General features: G+C 42.1%; 2 protein-coding genes across 5 annotated transcripts; both read left to right on the top strand.

Annotated features, from left to right (window-relative positions):
• Positions 1 to 626: 626 nt before the first annotated feature.
• On the top strand, positions 627 to 2,945 carry larp6b (La ribonucleoprotein 6, translational regulator b). 2 transcript variants are annotated; one of them, XM_005729098.1, is made up of 4 exons: positions 627 to 847; positions 1,434 to 1,582; positions 1,659 to 1,845; positions 1,960 to 2,945. In XM_005729098.1, the coding sequence occupies exons 2-4, from the start codon at positions 1,566 to 1,568 to the stop codon at positions 2,905 to 2,907; spliced, it is 1,152 nt and encodes a 383-aa protein (XP_005729155.1). In that variant the 5' UTR covers positions 627 to 847; positions 1,434 to 1,565; the 3' UTR covers positions 2,908 to 2,945. The 2 variants fall into 2 exon arrangements, with proteins under 2 accessions (XP_005729155.1, XP_013765233.1); XM_013909779.1 differs by lacking the exon at positions 627 to 847 and having other exon boundaries at positions 1,418 to 1,582.
• A 2,406-nt stretch (positions 2,946 to 5,351) lies between these two features.
• On the top strand, positions 5,352 to 14,395 carry LOC102197368 (neurturin). Of its 3 annotated transcripts, XM_005729100.1 has the most exons (4): positions 5,352 to 5,444; positions 5,618 to 6,046; positions 11,692 to 12,001; positions 12,499 to 14,395. In XM_005729100.1, the coding sequence occupies exons 3-4, from the start codon at positions 11,719 to 11,721 to the stop codon at positions 12,939 to 12,941; spliced, it is 726 nt and encodes a 241-aa protein (XP_005729157.1). In that variant the 5' UTR covers positions 5,352 to 5,444; positions 5,618 to 6,046; positions 11,692 to 11,718; the 3' UTR covers positions 12,942 to 14,395. The 3 variants fall into 3 exon arrangements, with proteins under 3 accessions (XP_005729157.1, XP_013765223.1, XP_005729156.1); XM_013909769.1 differs by lacking the exon at positions 5,352 to 5,444 and having other exon boundaries at positions 5,515 to 6,046; XM_005729099.1 differs by lacking the exons at positions 5,352 to 5,444; positions 5,618 to 6,046 and having other exon boundaries at positions 11,618 to 12,001.
• The last annotated feature ends 4,583 nt before the right edge of the window (positions 14,396 to 18,978 follow it).

Here is an 18,978-nt window from a genome sequence, read left to right on the forward strand (position 1 = left end):
GAATCGGATAAGCAGAAGAAAATGGAAAAACATGTTGAAATTAAAACTACTTCTGCTCAGAAGTTTGACATCCCAGCACGACAGTCAAGAGGGTTTGATTTCCCCGGGGGCTCTTGGAGGGAGCCTCAGGCGGCCAGTGGAGGAACTGCTGTTTACTGCTGGTTTGGAGTGCTCTGTTCAAATGGATCGTCACATTTTTCTATCGGCCTGTTTCTGTCCACCTTAACCGGTCTGATTGGGAATGATTAGCAATTGTTTACTTGTGCTTCAGTGTGGTAAAACCCTCTATTTATTCTGTCTAGAGCTCTGCATTTACCCTTTCCACCTTTACAAGTATTGTTTTCCTTCGTAGTGGAGGAAAAAACTAGTATCCATGTCACGAATAGGTCCTTCTGTTTGCAATCAGAGGTGCAACACATCTGAGTGTCAGTGATGATTCAAGATCACATTGATTCATCAGTGCCTGAAAGCTCAATTTGCTGCATACCTTGGAGGGATACAGGAAATGAGTCACTGAGGGAGTGATTTTTTTTTTAACCAAGACCTAATAACAGTTTGGTGGTTGTTTGCTCCTGTTGTCATGGAAATGCTGCTGTCACTCGTATTTGAATAATGATGAGTTTTGATGAAGCGGTTGTTGAAGTTTCGAATTTTTACACAGTGCAGACAATTTCAAGCTAACACTTTGTAATCTTAACACACGTGTGTATATCCAGTTTATATCCATGTCAGCGGATGTGCTCGGAACACCCCGACATCTCCTTTTCCCCTCCTCACTAGAAGCCCACACGGACTGCTAAATCACCACCTGCTGATGCCTCATAACAATAAGACGGGGGGCCGGGGGGTGAGTGGAGCTGAAGAACAGCCTGCAAAGGGTTTTATATTTATAATTAATCAAGTTTGTTGACTAAAACATGGAAATAAACCATCTCGTGCGAGTGATGGATCTGTTGTTGCTTTCAGCGTGTAGTAGCAGGCCCACGCTAAAAAGGATGAATGAGCTTAAGACAAAAGCACACGAGCATGGATTTAAAGGATCATTTTTGTTGCTGTTTGTAATGTGCTGCTGTATCTGTTTTGTTTTTTGAAAGTCAGACGGCATCACAATTTTCCTTTTGATTTGATTGTGCGCTTTTAACTGCTTTAAATTCACATCTCTAATGATTTAAGTGCTGATAGTAATACTGATTAACTGCTGGTTTTTCTGTTGTGCACAGTGGCCCTTAATTGTAGCCCTGGTAATATTTTGTATAGCAACAAACAGTTTGTCCTCATGATGGGTTTTTTTGTTTCATTTTGGGATTTCGTTTTGTTTGAGTTTTTTTGCTCTCTTTGTTTTTAAATGGGCTGTTGTTGCTGGTGGAAGTTAATTTTGTAATGTGGAATTTCAGCTATAGCATTTTACAAAATGTTGTTTTTGGATTCCTTAGAAACCAACTGAGGCTGTTGTGCTCATATGAACAGTTGCTTGATTCTGTGTTAGTTACAGCTGCCTTTAATTTCCAAGGAAATAGCAAAGACAACAGTTTATTGCTCTGCTATCACAATCCTTACGACACACCATGAGCGATCTGATTAGGTAAGGAAATCTAAAACTTACAAATCTGAAATGTTTCTCTTGAAGTTGCTTGCTGATTATGAATCGTTTGTCACAGATTTGATCAACTGTGCTTCCAAAGTGAAGATGACTGTGAAGGTGAGGTGCTGTGTTTGAAGATCAAAACCCATTTGGAGGAGCTCTTCTCTGACAGCCACCTGGCAGAGGACGGCTTCCTGCTCAAACATGTGCAGAAGAACAAGCAGGGTTTCGTCAGTCTCAAGCTTCTCACTTCTTTGAAAAAGGTACAAAACACAAAAAACATTTGGTGCTTTCTGTGGTGTTTACATTCCAGCAGTTTGAATGAAAACAATCCAGTAAAATACGAACAAAGCTGAGGTTGCCCGTGTTTGCCACAGATAAGGACCCTGACCAAAAACTGGTACTTGACTCTGGTGGGAGCATTGTACTCAGACCTTCTGGAGGTGAATGATGAGTCCACCAAAGTGAGGCGCATAGAGCCGCTTCCCAAATGGCTGATGTGCTCCCCCACCAGCAAGCACCTCCTCGCTTGGAACTTTTCCGAGGAGCAAAGCAGTGACGACGGTGCAGCCCGAGGCCCGGAGCCCGCTGCGCTCTCAGAGAATGTGCTCCAAAAGTTCAGCATTTACGGCAGAGTTACTTCACTCCAGATTCTTCCACCTGGAAGGGAGCTTCCCGCAGATATGCAGTGCTACGGGAAACGTCACAAGGAGCTTGGCCAGCACTTATGTGCGGTGATCAAGTTTGACAGTTTGGAGACCGTTCGTAAGGCCTACAGTGCCCTGAAAGCAGAAGAGGAGAAGTCTAACGGGAAAGGCATGTGTGTTGTACCTATGGGATTCCAGTCAATGCATCATTTCACTGAGGACGAATCCCCAGAAGAAGCAAGCCAAATCCTTCCCGAGGAGGAAAATCCACCTGAAATCCCAGAGAACTTAGTCCAGCAGGAGAATTCTTCACCCACTGCGTTTTTTGATGAACCTCCAGACACACATCAGCCAAACGCGTCCACGGATAACCCTGCACCGCTGAATGTTGACCCGATTTCCAGCAGCTGCAATGGCCAGTCCTTCCCTGGTTGGAATCATAGTGACAGTAGGATGACGTGGAACTCTGGAGACTACGATAAAGAAATTTCCCAGAGCCCGTGGGTGCTCAAGCGTAAACTAGCGGCCCTTGAATTGAACCGCAAAGAGACCGGGCACCCGAACGCACCCAGCTCGATTCAGAGGGTAATACGTCAGCCCTTTGGCCCTGATGGCACCAGTGGTTTTCAGCTCAGAGTGAGGCACCGGGAACAGCTCGACCTCCCTTGGAAAAAGTGACATTAACAGATTTATTTAAAAAAATGTTTGAATTAAAAGCTGAGAAGCAAAAATATTTGCTTTGCAATAAACAGCACACGCTCTTTAAATGTTTGCATCTTGATTGTTAAGACCTTGTTCATTCGGGGGGGGGGTGTAGTTATAAACCACTGACAAATGGGGGCAGCATTTAGCCACGTTCACACTTGTTCACACACACTGCAAACGCAGCATGTACATTGAAATCAGTACATTTCAGGGTCTTTACCTTACAATACAAAGCACCTTGAATCCTTGTTATTGTGATTTGGTGCTATATAAATAAAACTAAATTGAATTGAATACATTTTAGCAGGAAGTTTAAATTTTTAACCCAAACTCAGGACTTTAAGAGCTGGAATAAAAGTGTCTCAGAGTCTGTGCACACCTCTTTTGAAACCTGAGTGGCCTCTGCACCTCTGGGGCCTCAGCCTGTCTGCTCACAACTGCAAATTGTATTGTATATTTGTTCTCTGGCAGGGATGGATTTACCTTTTTACCGCTTTCCTTAGACAGAAGGCTTGTCTTTCAACATGAAACACTCATAAAAGGCCCTCATTGTCTGAGTGCATCATTTTCTGTTTAGATTTTGGTTCTCTAAAAAGCAGTTTTCCACTCGCCGAGATGACATTTGGCGAAAGGTTACTTGTCCAATCATCAAACCACGTCTTGTGCAAGACGTGCGTAGTAGCAACATTTGTGCCTTATTTCCAGCCTTTCTAATGACACCTCAACTGGAATGGTCTGTTTATAGTGTTACTGATTGAGGGCTTCCTTAAAATCTTGCCCAAAACTAAACAAAATGTGTTTCTTCACTTATCCACGCCTAGTGGAAAAGATTCAATCACAACGTGTATGGAATTCTATCATATTGAAATTGGAAACATGCTATGTTGCCCCCCCCCACCTCGAGTATTCTCATGTGTCAGACTGTCTTCGTGACTAATGTAATCGTAACTTTTTGAGCGAGACGTTTTCGTGTATACAGATCAAGCCTTTCACTCGTACTGTATCTGGCTTGATTTAGCAATTAACAGCTGTTGGGTTTATGCTGCAGCTGAGGCAGGTCTATGAAAACTTTACACATCTGTGAACAATATGTACAGAGTAGGCATGTTTCTGTCCGATGTTAGGAAATGTCTGCGTGCAGACAGCTCCTTTTTGAGGCTGGAAAAGCACAATATTCCCTGCTAGGTGGAAGTCATTATGTCTTTACATAGGCTGTTCAGGCCAGTTATTGAGATGTCTGTTAAATAAGTTAGTGTAATAATAATATTTTGCACCTGCCGACTGTAATGAAAAGACGTTTTCTTTTTTCCATTCTTCATTTGTTCTATTGCTTTTCTCCAAGTTGCTGAGGGTTGTGTTAAAATGCGTTGCCTGAGCTTTTGGGCTAAAAGAAATATCTACCCCTTCAGGTCACTGTGATAACAACCTTAGAATAATATCTGTTGATACACAAACGACACAAAGCTTTGGGCAAAGATTCCTTTGGTTTGTCCCACGCAACGATGAAGGAATTTTAAGTCTTAGAAATTTCACACTTGGCCACATCTCCGCCCCTCTAGTGGAGCTTTGATTTGTGTATAATTTGGCCTGAGGAAATCTGAATGACTCATGTTGTGAGAATGAGATATTTGTTAGCAAATAATTAGTTTCCTGTTGGTGTGCTGGCTTTATTACTGTGCTGCTTTATTTCAGCATCTCCAGAAACGATTCTGGATCATACATCCTGTTTACCTGTAGGTTAATGCAACCCGCTCCACGACAGCACCTGTGAGGCTTCGCGTATCCCCCTCAGTTGTCTCCCGACTGATCGCCGTTTGTTTATACATCGCTGACCCCACACACCTGAAGCATTTCCCCCTGTGGCTAGGGTATTTATTTAGATTACAGTGTGGAGCGCCTGATACCTTCCAAAAACACAACCATCTGCTCCTCATTTGCCACTCAAGGCTAAAATACTGTATTGGAGGGGATGTGGATGTGATCCTGAACAACAACATCAATGGGTTTATCTCCAGCCAGCTGTAGATTGGGTTATCATGAAATACCTCTGCTGTGATAATTCTGTTTACTCGGAGTTTATGTTGTCTTAGCCCCCTTTAAACCAATTGTGAACTTTCTTAATTCCCACTAAAAGATTGGAAGACACTCGTTTTAGCAGACCCCGCTAAACTGCACTGATCTGCCCATTTGAGGCTATTACCAATTGCCTGCTTAAGATGGCACGCTCTCTTGCGGCAGAAGGTAAATGTAAGCCTTTACTCAGGCCAAAGCATCCTTTAGTGCTTCTGGAGAGAGATTATCATGTCAGGAGTAATCCGACTCGGCCCACAAGCACAACTATGGAGGAGGAGGAGCATGAGTTGAAGGGGAAGGCACTCAGAGGCATCGGAGAAGCTCTGTGCTCCACTTACGGTAACTACACTCTCCCTCCTCACCCTAACCCATCTTCACGACCCGCAGAGTTGTTCTTGCTTGAGCTGAAGAGGAGACCTGCTGCTGGAAAAAAAAGGGTAAGGAAATGTGCATTATCCTTCATCGGTGTTGTTCCTTGGAGAAAAAATAATCATAAGGCAACGGAAATTCACAGAAATTCACAACAGATGTGATAAAAGTAAAGAAATCTGTAAGATCTGCTTATTACATGCCACCGTACCCTGGTTCTGCTCTGTTCTCCCATTTTAAGGTTCAAGTTTGCAAAGAAGACCACCAGTTCTGTATGGGGAAGCATGAAGACATGAGTTTTCTGAAGTAAAACTGACCACTCAGTGGCTTCTCTAAACATCCAGCTCTCCTCTTTTTGGATGGATAAGGCTGAATGCCATGAAATGCATGCTTATATTCAGAGGAATGCTGATTCTGATCTTTGCAACTTAAAAGATTTCTATGGAAGTGCAAATATGATGGAAGAATAATACACCCTTGGCTTGAATCAAGTCAGGACACCTCCCCTACTTGCAGGCACAAGGAGTTGTGATGATTTTTAGAAAACAAGCAGGAGTACTGTCCTCACTCCTCGCCTGTGATGATGATGGACTTACCCAGCCAGCACTCGCCTGTGGAGGTCAGCTGAAGACGACGCCACACAGCTAAGTCTGGATTAGCCGGCCGAACGGTAAGGACACCACATCTTCTTTTGTTAGTCTAAGCCAGCAGCTTATGAGGAAGGCGTTAGGTGCTGCTGACAGAGATGGCTCTCCAAGTGCTGGGGTGGCAGAAAACACACGTTATCCGTGTCAATAAGTGGCTCCTCGGAAGAGCCACATGACAATAGCGCACTACGGCCTGTCACAAAATGCTTGCAGAGCAGTAACCGCTCACTGGTCGCAAAAGGGGGTATCCCGTGTTGTTGGAAGAGCAAAAAGAAAAATAAATTAGCACTCTGATTTTCTTGCAACCTCTCAACACTCAGAAGAGTTTATTTTGCGAGGGAGGAATATTTTTCTTTGCCTGTCATTTGCCCAACATGGTGGTTTGCCTCATTCTAATGCATGAGTGCACTCTAAATACACGCTCCTTTAAAAAAAACTTAGTTCCCTACTTAGACTTGATAAGAAACTGGGATTTTGGCTAATTATTTTTTTGTATTAATCATTTCAGGGATTTCCGCACCTTTAATAGTTTAAATAATTAAGAAGATCAGGATCACAATAGAGGCACTTGATGACACTCATCCTTGGCATTTTTTACTGAACTGATGATCCCTTTTGCACTAAGCCCATATCATACATGGAGATTATACTGTATCTGGCTGTGCTCCGAGAGGAGGGATAGCGGCTAAGCCTAAAGTCAGTTGAGCTGTTCAACTTTCATAACCTCCCAAAGCTGCTCATATAAACTGATGGGGAAGCTGAACACATGTACTATTCCTCATTGCCTCAGTACATACGTGCTGCATGCATATAATGCAGACACTGCTAGCCTAAAGAAAGTATGGTCAATAAATGCAAAATCTCAACATATTTTGGATGTTTGTACTTGCTTGTGCTTGCTGGCGTGGGTCATATTCGAAAGTGGTATTCAGTGTGTGCCAGATGGCCGCCAGCCTTTTGTAAAAGCAACATCAACATGTTTAACATGGGTTTAGAGGTGATGTTGTTGTGCTAAAAGAGGATCCGACAGAGACAGATTAAGAGCCAGGATAGACTCTTTAGAAAGTAGCTGAGACGCACATAAAAAAAAATAATGAGGCAACGTTGTGTTTCTCTGCCAAGAATAATGCAATCGCTTCACATCAAAAGGGTGATTCAAATGTCTGCACTGCACTTGGACTCTCTCCTCCCATAACAGCACAGGCCAGAAATACTGAGACAGGTGTCAAATGTGCATCTTTAAATCTACCTTCACCTCACTCCTCAATAATCCTGCTTTAACAGCAATAGGTATGAGTTGTGCGATTCCGTGCTAAGCCGTTGGGTCACTGGATTAATCCGTATCTAATCCAGGGGACCCGATAGTAGGCCTTCTAAAATAAAATTGAAACTTTTTAAGCCACTTACCCAAATCCAGTGGACGAAAAAGGATACCAGAATCGTGTTTAAAATTCAAAGAATGTGACCAAAAATTGTCACAACTTTTCCGGCATTGCTCAAAAGCTTCCCTTTTTGCTCAATAATGAACATCAGCTTTCTAGCTAACAAGGAACAGGCTTGTTTTGATTATCCCATGGTCTCTGAGTGACAGAGCACGAGCCAACCGATGTGGCTACCAGCAAAATTACACCACAGGCTTTTTTTGGTTGCATTAGAACCGGGGCCGGATATAGAACAGCCAATCCTGGCTCTGAAATCCCACTTTATTTTACAACCTCTTAGCCCACCCTGGTGCCACCACAACAAAGCTGACTCACCAAGTTTGTCACTTTTCTTCTTCATTATTCTGGCATTTTGTGGGCAGGTTGGGATTTAGTGGTGGAAGAGCCTGCAGGTGCTCATTCTCTGTGGACCTTGCATGCTGGGCTAACCTCTGAGCTAGAGGTGTCTGACGGATTAATACGGACACACACACAGAGCGAGACCTGTGCTCTGCCACCAACACTGCAGCCAGGTGTTAACCCACGTGACTGCAGATAAAGCCGGCAGGCATTAGTGCTAATCCCGCCCTGATCTTTGGAATATGTCCCTATTACCTCCCCAAGCACTCTCTAGCTGTCCCCAGGTCTCCTGATGGTCACTTAAGAGGGAAAAGACAAGACAAAGCCTCTCTAGGACTCCAAAAAGCACGTTGTTTCTTTGCAGCAACATAGTAGGTGCCTTTCCCACTCTTTGGTTTGCTACTGCTATCTTACGAGTGCAGGTATTTATGGGGTGTGTTCAGAGTAATACAGAAACAGCCAGTCACATGGCTCCAGCGAAGCCGCAACTCACGGTGCATTAACAGTGCTCTGTAGGCACAGGCCTCACGTTTATGCAGTGGCAAACACACTGTGGTTAGACCTGGAGAGACTACTTGATATCAAGAAACAGCAAGATGATATAAGAAAGATAATCTAGTCTTATGTGATGGATTTTAGCATGTGTACACCATAGAAGTGAAGTGGGTGTCTGGCCAACAATTGAAGGTTGTACTTTGTCTAAATTTCTAGACAAGCATGCGTCAGATGACTGGGAAAGAGTGAAACCACGCAACTGCTGTACGTGTGTGTTTATGGTATGTATGAGTCACAGAGAGAAAGGGAGACAGGGTGAAACAGAAGAGGCTGTATTTAGAGAATATATAGGAACAAATGCTGCTGCATGGTGAGACATTGAAGTTGGTATCTGCTTCTTTTTTTTCCAGCACAAAGACGCTCTTCATTTTTGCTGTTCTGTGATCTTCTGTCACAATGACCGTGTCTCACTGGTCTCGATCCAGACTGGCTGACAGGAAAGCCCCCCTATCTGCTGTCTTCATTCAAAAGTAAAAACCACAAACGCCGCTTATCCCCATTTTGACAGATCTCTACTTCATCCGTAGGCTGTGACATTCTGTTGAGTGTCTCCTTCTGGCCAGAGAAGGAGGGGTTTGACACGGGTGCCATGCTGCTATATAATTACATTACCACCAGCTTAGAAGCACCAAGGCCACTGACCCAATTATTCCCCAAAAACGTCGATTTTATTGTGTCATTTGAAAGAATGCGATCTTTCAGATCATCAACAAGAGCTCAGTTGATCGCTGCAGATCGGCCTCCAACTGCGCCATGCGTGCATGCATGCGTTAGAGAATACATAATGTCTCGGGAATGGCTTTGACAGACTTAAGCATTTCTGGATGAACAGTTCACTTTCATGGTTTGCCTCAGACACGTTAAGAGCCTTCTGGGACTGTTTTCTCTCTGCTGGTAGCTCTTCAGGTGACATATGGCCCAGAGCAAATGTCAGGTGTGCTATCACTCCCACACTCTCTCTAGAATCACAAAATCCTCATTTCCGGCCGTTTCCATGGCTTCAGACTGTTTTCTCGTCGTAAATAGAAGATTTTATCCCTTTGTTTTGGGCCTGACACAATCAACCGGCCTTCATATGCACACACTGGAGCATGCATGGGCATATCATGATGCTTTGTGAGGACCAGACATGTTGTGTGGGAGCTGGTTTAGTTGTTTTTGCGAGTCATCTGCACTTTTATACCTCTGTTTGAGGATGAGTTTTCCTTCTGCTACAGAGTCCTAAGGGCTTCCACTATATCCTCTCTGCATTTACTGCTCTTCTCTGTTTGCTAGGGAACGAAAAAAAAGCAGTATTTGTCCTCAGGAAGTCAGCTACTCATTTACATATCCATTGCCCTCCCAAGAAAATGCAGGTGCCTCTTCTCTCTATCAGTAAGTGTATATATATGTCCACAGGGGTGGGGGCCAGTTACACATATTAAATGTCTGTGCTGATTAATCATCCGTGAACATCTGAACAAGCTGCAGTGTGATCCTTGGCACTTTTATTGGCGCCAATTGACTGCAGATGTGACTAATGTGTTTCTGAGTGGTGCAATTATGACAATCAAAGTGTCTTCAGGGACATGAGATCAGTGCTTGATGATGAATCTCCATCCAGTGGCAGAGACAGTGGAAGACTTATCTGTTCTTTACGAGGTAATTGTTTTATCAGGATGAGCCACGGAGGCTGAGGACACCGATGCATCTCTGCCATGTGAAATCGCTAACTCCATGGATTAATAACTGCCCAAAATTGGCCTATTAATAGCATAGGAAAACAAAGCTCTCATCCTTAGCTGTGTAGAGTAGAAAACGGCTTCATTTAAACTGAGAATTCCACAAGTTAATGCCTGGTGGACCGAGCTCTCTGCCGTTAGGGTTTGGGGTCAAAGAAACAAAATGAAAGTTCCCATTTAGGCCTCCATATATAACTTCTGAGGCCTTCGCAGGCGAGAAACAAGCGTCAGACATATGGCCAGTCAGTGAGTAACATTCGGCCACAGCTACCACGCCACCTCCATGTTTGATTTACTTAGACTGTGTGTCAATTGAGGTTGCTAGGTGAAATGTTTGACTTTCAAATGATTGTCGTCGTACCCCTTCATTGTGCAGAAGCCGCTTACCACGTCAAACACATATGGAACTATGAGTGATGACTCAAGCTTTGCCTGATATGACTGGTTATACCTGTTTATATGCTGTTTGCACCACTGCAGCTCATGCGCACAGTCCCTTTCTATTTTCCATCTGTGTTGTCCGAATCACGCAGATGCAGAGGAGTGCAGGGAATTTTCAACCACCATGAGAAAACTGCAATGCTCCTACTGTTTTTGTCTCTGTCCTGTGATCTATAGGAGTTGCTGACTTTTAGAGAAAACACTTATTTTAGAGTTTTGTTTCTATAAAATATCGGGCAACCATGCAACATGTTTTCTCATTGTAAACAATCCGACTGCCTGCATACATTCCCCTGCAGAATCCGGCCTGGCAAAGCACTTTCTAAAGCTGGTCTGGATTTGCTGTTAGTCACTGCCAGTGTACTGTTTCCGGCTCTGGGGGAATGCTTTGCTCATTGCTGACAAGATGTGAAGAGAACAAAGCAGTGGGCTTGTAAAAAAAAAATATATATACCAGTGGTTTGACATTAAGGGAAAAAAGAAAACATGGCACATAAGTCCTCCAAATTGAGTTTTGTGGCTGCAGTGTTACTGCATCTGTTGGAAGGGAGGGAAGATAAAAGGGTATACACGCTTGCACGTCCTATCATACATAGAATTCCAAATAGGTGTGGTTGAGACATTGTAAAGGAAGGAATGTGTTTTCCCTCTTTTCAAAGGTTTTTTGGGGAGGTTTTAGAAATTGGGGGCGGCTCGGATGCTCATTCTCATCAGGTATTTTTATAAATTATTTTCTGCAGGTTTGCAGGGGTTGCATCCCGTTTGTCTTCAGCTCAAATAAGGAATGGCAGTCGTGTTGTTTTTCCTTTTTTCTACTTTTTTCACTTTCCCAGGCTGCAGTGATACAACTTTAAACACACATCTGCATTCTTGGGTGTCAGCGAGTGATGTCGAGCTCACAGATCGTGACCTCACTTATAGTGAGAATGAGCTGGCAGCAGAATCAGAGAAAGTAAACCGGTGGTAAATTAAAAGCCCCGCTGCAGAAGCCTCACTCGAGAGAAGTAGATTTGTGGAAAGGTCGCAAAAATGTGATGGTGGTAGATATAGCAGTTTCGACACTGATGTGTCTGTGCTAACGTGACAAGTTCAAAAGTACATGGCTGAAGGCGTGACTGTTTAAACATGTCTGATGTTGCACACTTTGCCTCTCTCTCGCTCTCTCCGCAGAGTTTCAATGCTCCTCCACGTTCTAAGATGAAGTTATGGAAAGGTGCTACTTTTGCCTTCATGCTCTGTGCTGCAGCCCTGTCCACCATCCTCATTAGAAACATGGCCACCATCAGACAGTTCAAGCTTAACACAAAATATCCATCTTCACCCTCGTCGAGACCGGCTGCATTATTAGAATCAGCATCCAAGACCTCACCGCCATCATCGTCATCGCCCTCCTCAGAATCAAGGCCAGTGCCCCAACAGATGGGTGATCTGCATCGGAGGAAACGCTCAACAGACGACATGAAATCTTTCCTCTCAGAGTGTAAGATAAGCCGTAGTTTTCATCTTCACAAGCTTGTGAAAGGGTTCCGACAAAACACTCAGCACCTGACTCTGTTGCTTACGGAGCAGGTTTAACTGTTCACACACTGATGTCAGTTAGCACCGGTCATAGTTCACCGGTTCTCCACAGAACATCTCCAACCTCTAAGATGATGGTCTTTTTTTACCTCACATTGCAACAGTGACAGACATTCATCAACAAACCTCGCTCTGTGGAACTTAAACACTTTCTGTTTAGCTAGCGCTGATAAGGATAGTTTGTTGCTGTTACGATAGATAACATTTTTGTGGTCCTCTGTTTGCACCTGACTTTGATTTCCATGCCAACGTCAGTGCATTATCTGTGTGAGCCATCTGTTCTGTTGACACTTCTGATTGTTGAAAATGTTAGACACAAAATTACACAGAAACCAGATAGTCCCACCTCATGACCTGTCAATAACACTTTCTGTTGATTTATTCCCCTTTTTTTGTCAGTTACCATGATGTTGCAGAGCTTCACCGAGGGCGAGCTTCAGCACATGGTCGGAACTGTGCTAGAAACTAAGCGAAGGAAGAGCCGGCGGCTTGCTAAGACCCAGGGCCGCAGGACTAAAAGGGCCCGAAAGCCCAAGTCGTGCACCGTCAGGACGCTCGAAGTGAAAGTTAATGAACTGGGTCTCGAATATAAGAGCGAAGAGACTGTGCGGCTGCGCTACTGCAGTGGCAAATGCGATAAACACCGGGAAAACTATGACATGGTCATGAAGCACATGATGACAGTGGGCTTCAGAGAGAAGGGCCGCAGGGACAAAGTTAGCATTCAGCCCTGCTGCCGACCGACTGCATTTGAGGACTTTACCGTCCTGGACACAACAGTAAACCCCAGCCGCTATCGGAACATACACAACGTATCTGCAAAGAACTGCGGATGTGTATGACCCAGAGATATGGACTTCTTTATGCTGCTCTCTCTCTCTGATGCAAGAGTCATGGTTGCTGTTAACAGAAAATCTATGGAGTATAAACTCAATGAGAGGAAGATGTGAATATGTTCCTGGATGCTCCAAAGCAGCATTTTAAAAAAATTATAATTTTATTTTTTTTTGTTGGACAGATAGACTATGGCATTTGACCATCAGTCTTCACAAGCTGAGACAGTGTCACGTGGACACCAAGACTTGACATGTACAAAGGCAGACAATGGCTGCTTAAATCACAAGTTTTTATCTTTTCTATCCATGTAGTAACACTGTAAACTGTGGTGTAACAACAATGTAGCAAGGTTTTGTTTGTGATGTCATATTTCAGTAGTAAATGAAACAGATTATGATTTATAAGCTGTAGGGGACCAGATCAGTGCTGTAACTGGACTTCATTCCCACCGGTGTTAATCACAGGACACTTCAGCCTCGTGGCCTGATTATAATGTTTTGTGATCTGGCTTAAAGCGTGTTGTTATTACAGGCCATGACTTTGGTTCCCTACTTCTATGCAATGTTACTAACTGCAGTGTTATTACACAGGTAAAAGAAAAAAGTGTTACTGATTAGAATTTGCTAATGCAAATCTATAGCTCCAGGGTTCATGCCCACGTTAAAAACTCCAGTGTATGTCGATTTGTGTTGAATAACAGCAACAGAGCAATTTAAACATTTCACACATCTGCTCCCTTGAGTTCTACTTTCTCAAAACACCCCAGTCTAAAATACGCAATTACCCATAATTTTCAGGAATTATTTTCCCCAAATAATTGCCATAACACACTAAGTCAAATCAACACGCGCGGGAATCCACAAAGTTACATTCATAAACATCGCACGTATCAGGTTGCCGGTGATATAACCCGTTTCATTTTTGTCTCTGGGTGTCATTTGTGAATGTTTACACTTGCACGGTCATTAGCTAATTTGAGAAGCAGGTGTAAAAGAGAAAAATGGTTTTAGTGAAAAACTAAAAACTTGGCAAAGTAGATGCTGGGATCTGAAGTGATGTTCGCACCTCTCCATAAAACCATGTAACCTTTCTAATCCAAAACCCACAGTACAGCCTTCCACTGGCCCTTCAAATGCCTCCTTTGTTGTATTGCCTGGTTGACTTTTAGGGGAGAAAAAGCTGTTGAAATGAATCATTAAGCATCTTTTTCACCTTCGCCGATTTTTATTTGGTTTGAACCCATAGCAACTGGCTGAAGTAAAAACACATTATGTCTGTCTGGTTTTTTTTCCTTTTGACTTTTTTTTTTTTTCCGGGAAGGTGAAATGGAGATGCGGTGCATCTTTTTGTTGTTGTTCTTATTGTATTTATTTGGGAAATAAATTATGGTTTTGCATATTTATTTAGATTACCACACAGAAATGGGACAGCTTATCATCATTAAGAAACTGTGCCAAAAATGTTTATCTTACATTCTATACTGACTGCTGAATAAATATAATTTCAGACGTATGGATGTTTATCGTTTCTCCCAAGTCACTGATTTTGGGGGTGTCAAATATTCTGTACTCAGATTGTATTTAAAATAGAAAATAAATAAAACAATAAACTTTCAATGTATCATCCTCTTGATAATTGCAGAAATTTCAAACAGAAGGTGACGTCTTTGGTGAAGACGTCAATGATCATATTACAAGAAATAAAGATTAAATATGCAGCGCCACTGTCATGATATTGTATACAGTGCTCTGTGAAAGCAAAAAGAAAATTCTGTTTTTAAATGATCATTTCATTTATTAAAGGGGAAAAAAAAAGCTACACAAACCTTCCTGCCCAATGTTGAAGTAAGTTGCTCCCTAAACCTAATGAGTGGTTGTGCCACCCTTGGCAGCAAGAACTACAATCAAGAATTTATGATAACTGGCAATGAGTTTTTCGTATCACTGTGAAGGAATTTTCGGCCTACTTTTTTTCTTGTTGTTTTAACTGTTTTAATTCAGCCACATTGGAGGGTTTTTGTGGTCTGTTTAACGTCGTGCCAGAGCATCTCAATCAAATTTAGGTCTGGACTTTGACTTGGCCACTCCAAAACCTTCCTTTTATTCTTTTTGAGCCATTCAGAGGTGAACTTGTTGATATGTTCAGATTATTGTCTTGCTGAATCTAACTGAATGTGCTTGTGCTTTATGAAATGACAGCTAGACATTCACCTTCAGGATTTTGTGGAGCAGAGTTCATGGTTTCATCAATTACACTAAGCTATCCAAGCCCTGAGTGGCAAAGCAGTCCTAGATCATTACACAAGTAGCACCTTGTTTTAGGGATGATGACTTTTTATAAAATGCTGGCTAGTTTTACACAAACCCTCCAAAAAGTAGCACTTTTGTCTGGTCAGTGAACATGTTTTCCCCCCCCAAGTCTTGTGCTTAAGGAGTAATTTTGGTTGGACAGCAACTCCGGGGAAGGTTCACCAGCGCATAAAGTTTTCTCCATTTGTGGATAATGGGTCTCATCGCAGGTCCTTAGAATCCCAACGACTTAGAAATGGCTTTGTAAGCCTTTCTATGCATTTTGTATGTACTCAGGTTATCTTTGCCCATCCATTTATTCTCTAAGACGTGTCTAATTCAGGGTTGCGGGAAGGCTGGAGCCCATCCCAGCAACCATAAAACAAGAGGTGGGGTAGACCCTGTACAAGTCACCAGCCTGTCGCAGGGTAACACAAAAAGACAGACAATCATTCACATGCACATTCACACCTATGAGCAATTCAGAATCACCAGTTAACCTAACCCTACTAACTGTATGTCTTTAAACTGTGGGAGGAAGCCAGAGTACCGGCATAATAATGCACAGACATCATCCTACTAGTGTAGTCTACTATTACAATGTTTGAGATGACGTGTTTGAGATCATTAAACAATTTTTGAATGTTATCTTCCGTCTAATATTAAAATTAGTTTGATGATCTCAAACCTATAAGTGTGACAAATATGCAAAAGAACTACAAAATCTGAAGGAGTCAGATACTTTTTCACAGCACTGTAATCTGTTATAGCAGCTCTGTGGTGCTGAACGAGGCAGCCCACAGAGCTTTCACCCAGACAGTGACAGGGAGTAACAAAACAGCAAACATTGTACTGCCTGTGAATGTATTTACTTTCAGTTATTGAGATTTAGAAAATAAAGAAAGGAAGGCCGGTCTTCATCTCAATATGAAACACTGTGGTTATAATGTTGTTTTTTGTCAAAACATTCGAAAAGCACTTCACAAAAACTAAACAAAAGAGCATTAAAAACGCATCAAACACCATCCTGCCGTTAAAAAACAACATCATAATTCAGACGTGTAAATCTGAGGGACAACATAATCCCCGGCAAGATCTATTGTTTACTCCAGTCTGAGAAACCGTTTAACCAACTAGAAATAAGCTAAACTGTAAATTTGAGACCTGTTTTAAAGTTTTCAGTAGGAACTGACTGGGAGTGGAGACCCTGGGGGCAGAGTGCTGCAGAAACAGTAGTCAAGAGGAGATTTTGATGTGGGGAGAATTTAAAACACTATCAAATAATCCTCTCAGTGAAATCCCACAATTCTTTATAAGCAAGCTAGTCTTCAGGGAATGTTTTTCTCTAAGATGCATAAATGCATCCCTCCAAGCCCAGAACATTGTCTCAAGAAGTAAACTTTTTCAGGTAGAAGTAAACAACCTTACTTTTTTTTTTGACCACCATGCAGCTTTTGGTTTAGTAGAATGCTTTCTTAACACTTGAAGAGCATTTTCTTACAGGGAAATACCCTTAAAAAGTACGCTTATCTCAACGCTGTGCTGTAACTAAAACAAAACAAAACAAATTTTGTCAGTACCCGATAGTATTTCGAAAAGCAGAAAGTTTAGGTTTGGTTTTACCCAGCTTCTCAACATCTGCCTCCACTTAAATACAGTGTAGGTGGAGATAAATTTGTTTGTGCTCGTAGCATTGAAAAATCAAACAGAAAACATTGCACACGAGAATTCATGAGAAAGAGCAGTCCAGTTATACTGGATAATCTACAGAATGGGCATAACCTTTTTCATGGGAAGGTTTTTACATAAAGGGCCCTTTATTTATTTTACAGCTTAAGGATTTCTGATGTAAAATAAATAATCCCCTAACTTTTTCATTTTCACTTCGAAATGTTGACTGATGTCTTTGTTTACTCATTTTCTGTTTAGAATAAGAAACATAATGAGCATTATTATTATTAGTAGTAGTAGCAGTAGTACAAAATGATACTAAGTGCAGGTTTGGTTTTACTTCCAGTACAAGACTAAAAACTACACTGCAAAACTGTTAGCTAACTAGACTACACTGCAAAAAAATAGCTAACTAGCTAAGCTAATAGCTTAGCTTGTTAAATTTGGTCAGTGACAATCTTGTTAACGTATACCACATATGTAAAACAGCAGCAATATAGCTTAGCTAACCCTAAATACTATACCTTTAGTTTAAATTTAGTCCCTTGGAGGTTGACCTGGAAGCCCCATTCTGTACTGGATTTTCATGTATAGTAGTCTCTTCTCTGCTGAGTAGAGCTGTGCCCGTCTGTGACTCAGACACCAAACAGCAGTATTCAGTGGAAGAATCCAGAAAGGTAGGGCTTGTTGTCTTTTGTATACCTTGAATCCCTGTATTAGCGGGCAGCATTGTTTGCATTTATAATTGCACTCTGGTGTGCCTGCAATGTTCTGCCATGGAAAATTAAACTTGCAAGTTAAATACTGCATGAACAGCTGCTGAAATGTAGTAAACTGACAAGACTTCAGAATTGTCTCTGAGCATTTGAACAGCATTTGTCTACAGCAGGGGTGTCAAACTCAAATACACAGTGGGCCAAAATTCAAAACTGGAACAAAGTCGCGGGCTAACATTAATATTTATTGAAAAACAAAATCTTCCTCCAGATTTAAGAATGAATCTTTTCTTATGGACTCAAACAAGTTTAGCTGAAAAACTGAATATGGAATACCAGTAGGCCAGCTCTAATAGTAATTTGGTATGGCTTCGCGGGCCAAATGTAATTAGGCTGCGGGCCAAATTTGGCCCGTGGGCCAGAGTTTGACACCTATGGTCTACAGTGACAAAATCTATTATTAGATACTGAGGTATCATCTTTGTAATACAAATATCCTGTGTTTGCACTGTACATTACCATCAACCAGTTTTAGGCATCCACATCACCACAACTTGTAGCTGAATGGCTGGGAAGATCAGTAGGCTAGGCCATGGGGTATACCCTCCAATGTAGTTACTTTAAATAAAGCATTAAGCTTGATTGCTTGATTGTTTCATCAATAGGCTAAGTAATGTTTGCATTTACTGAGCTTTTACTTGAAATTACAAACAAACTGATGTAATTTCAAATAAGTCTCTAGTGAGGCTGTGTTTAAAAAGTGAACTTTGTCTTTGTTAAGATGCTATAGCAAACTTTAATCCAACCCTATTTAAGTGTGAGCATTTGAGTATGTTTGGTCATATAATACACTGCTCAAACACTTTATTTTCACAGTATAACACAAAATCAGTTAAATCTCAGCGGTATTTATTTGTCCTGATGGGAAGCATTGACTCCGTGAGACTGTGACTCCATTTTACCTGCTTTGGTGCAGAAGACAGTGACAATAGGAGCACTGGAGGCAATGGACATAGACTGCCGTGCACCCCATATCCTACCTGATTGATTTTTGTCTAGTTTAACTTTGTTGCACATGCAGCCCAGCTCCTCCCGGACAGCATATCCATACGTGTCTCTCCAAGAAGGTTTCCTGTGTCTGCCAGCATAGTAAATCTAAAAACAGCAATCACATCAAAACATTGCTGCTATCCAAGTAGAGCTCGACTGAGGCTGATAATACCTCTATACTGATGTAATGCTATATCAGTACCTGCATTTATAATAGCCAATAAATGAACATTTAAAAAGTAAAGGAGAGACGGGAGAAACACCCTTCAGCTAAGTTGTCAGTGTTGGTGTTGCATAGTTTGTCCACCAGAGGACAC

This window comes from Pundamilia nyererei, unplaced genomic scaffold, assembly GCF_000239375.1.
Source record: "Pundamilia nyererei isolate P.nyererei 1_Seehausen unplaced genomic scaffold, PunNye1.0 scaffold00031, whole genome shotgun sequence".
Taxonomy (NCBI): Eukaryota; Metazoa; Chordata; class Actinopteri; order Cichliformes; family Cichlidae; genus Pundamilia; species Pundamilia nyererei.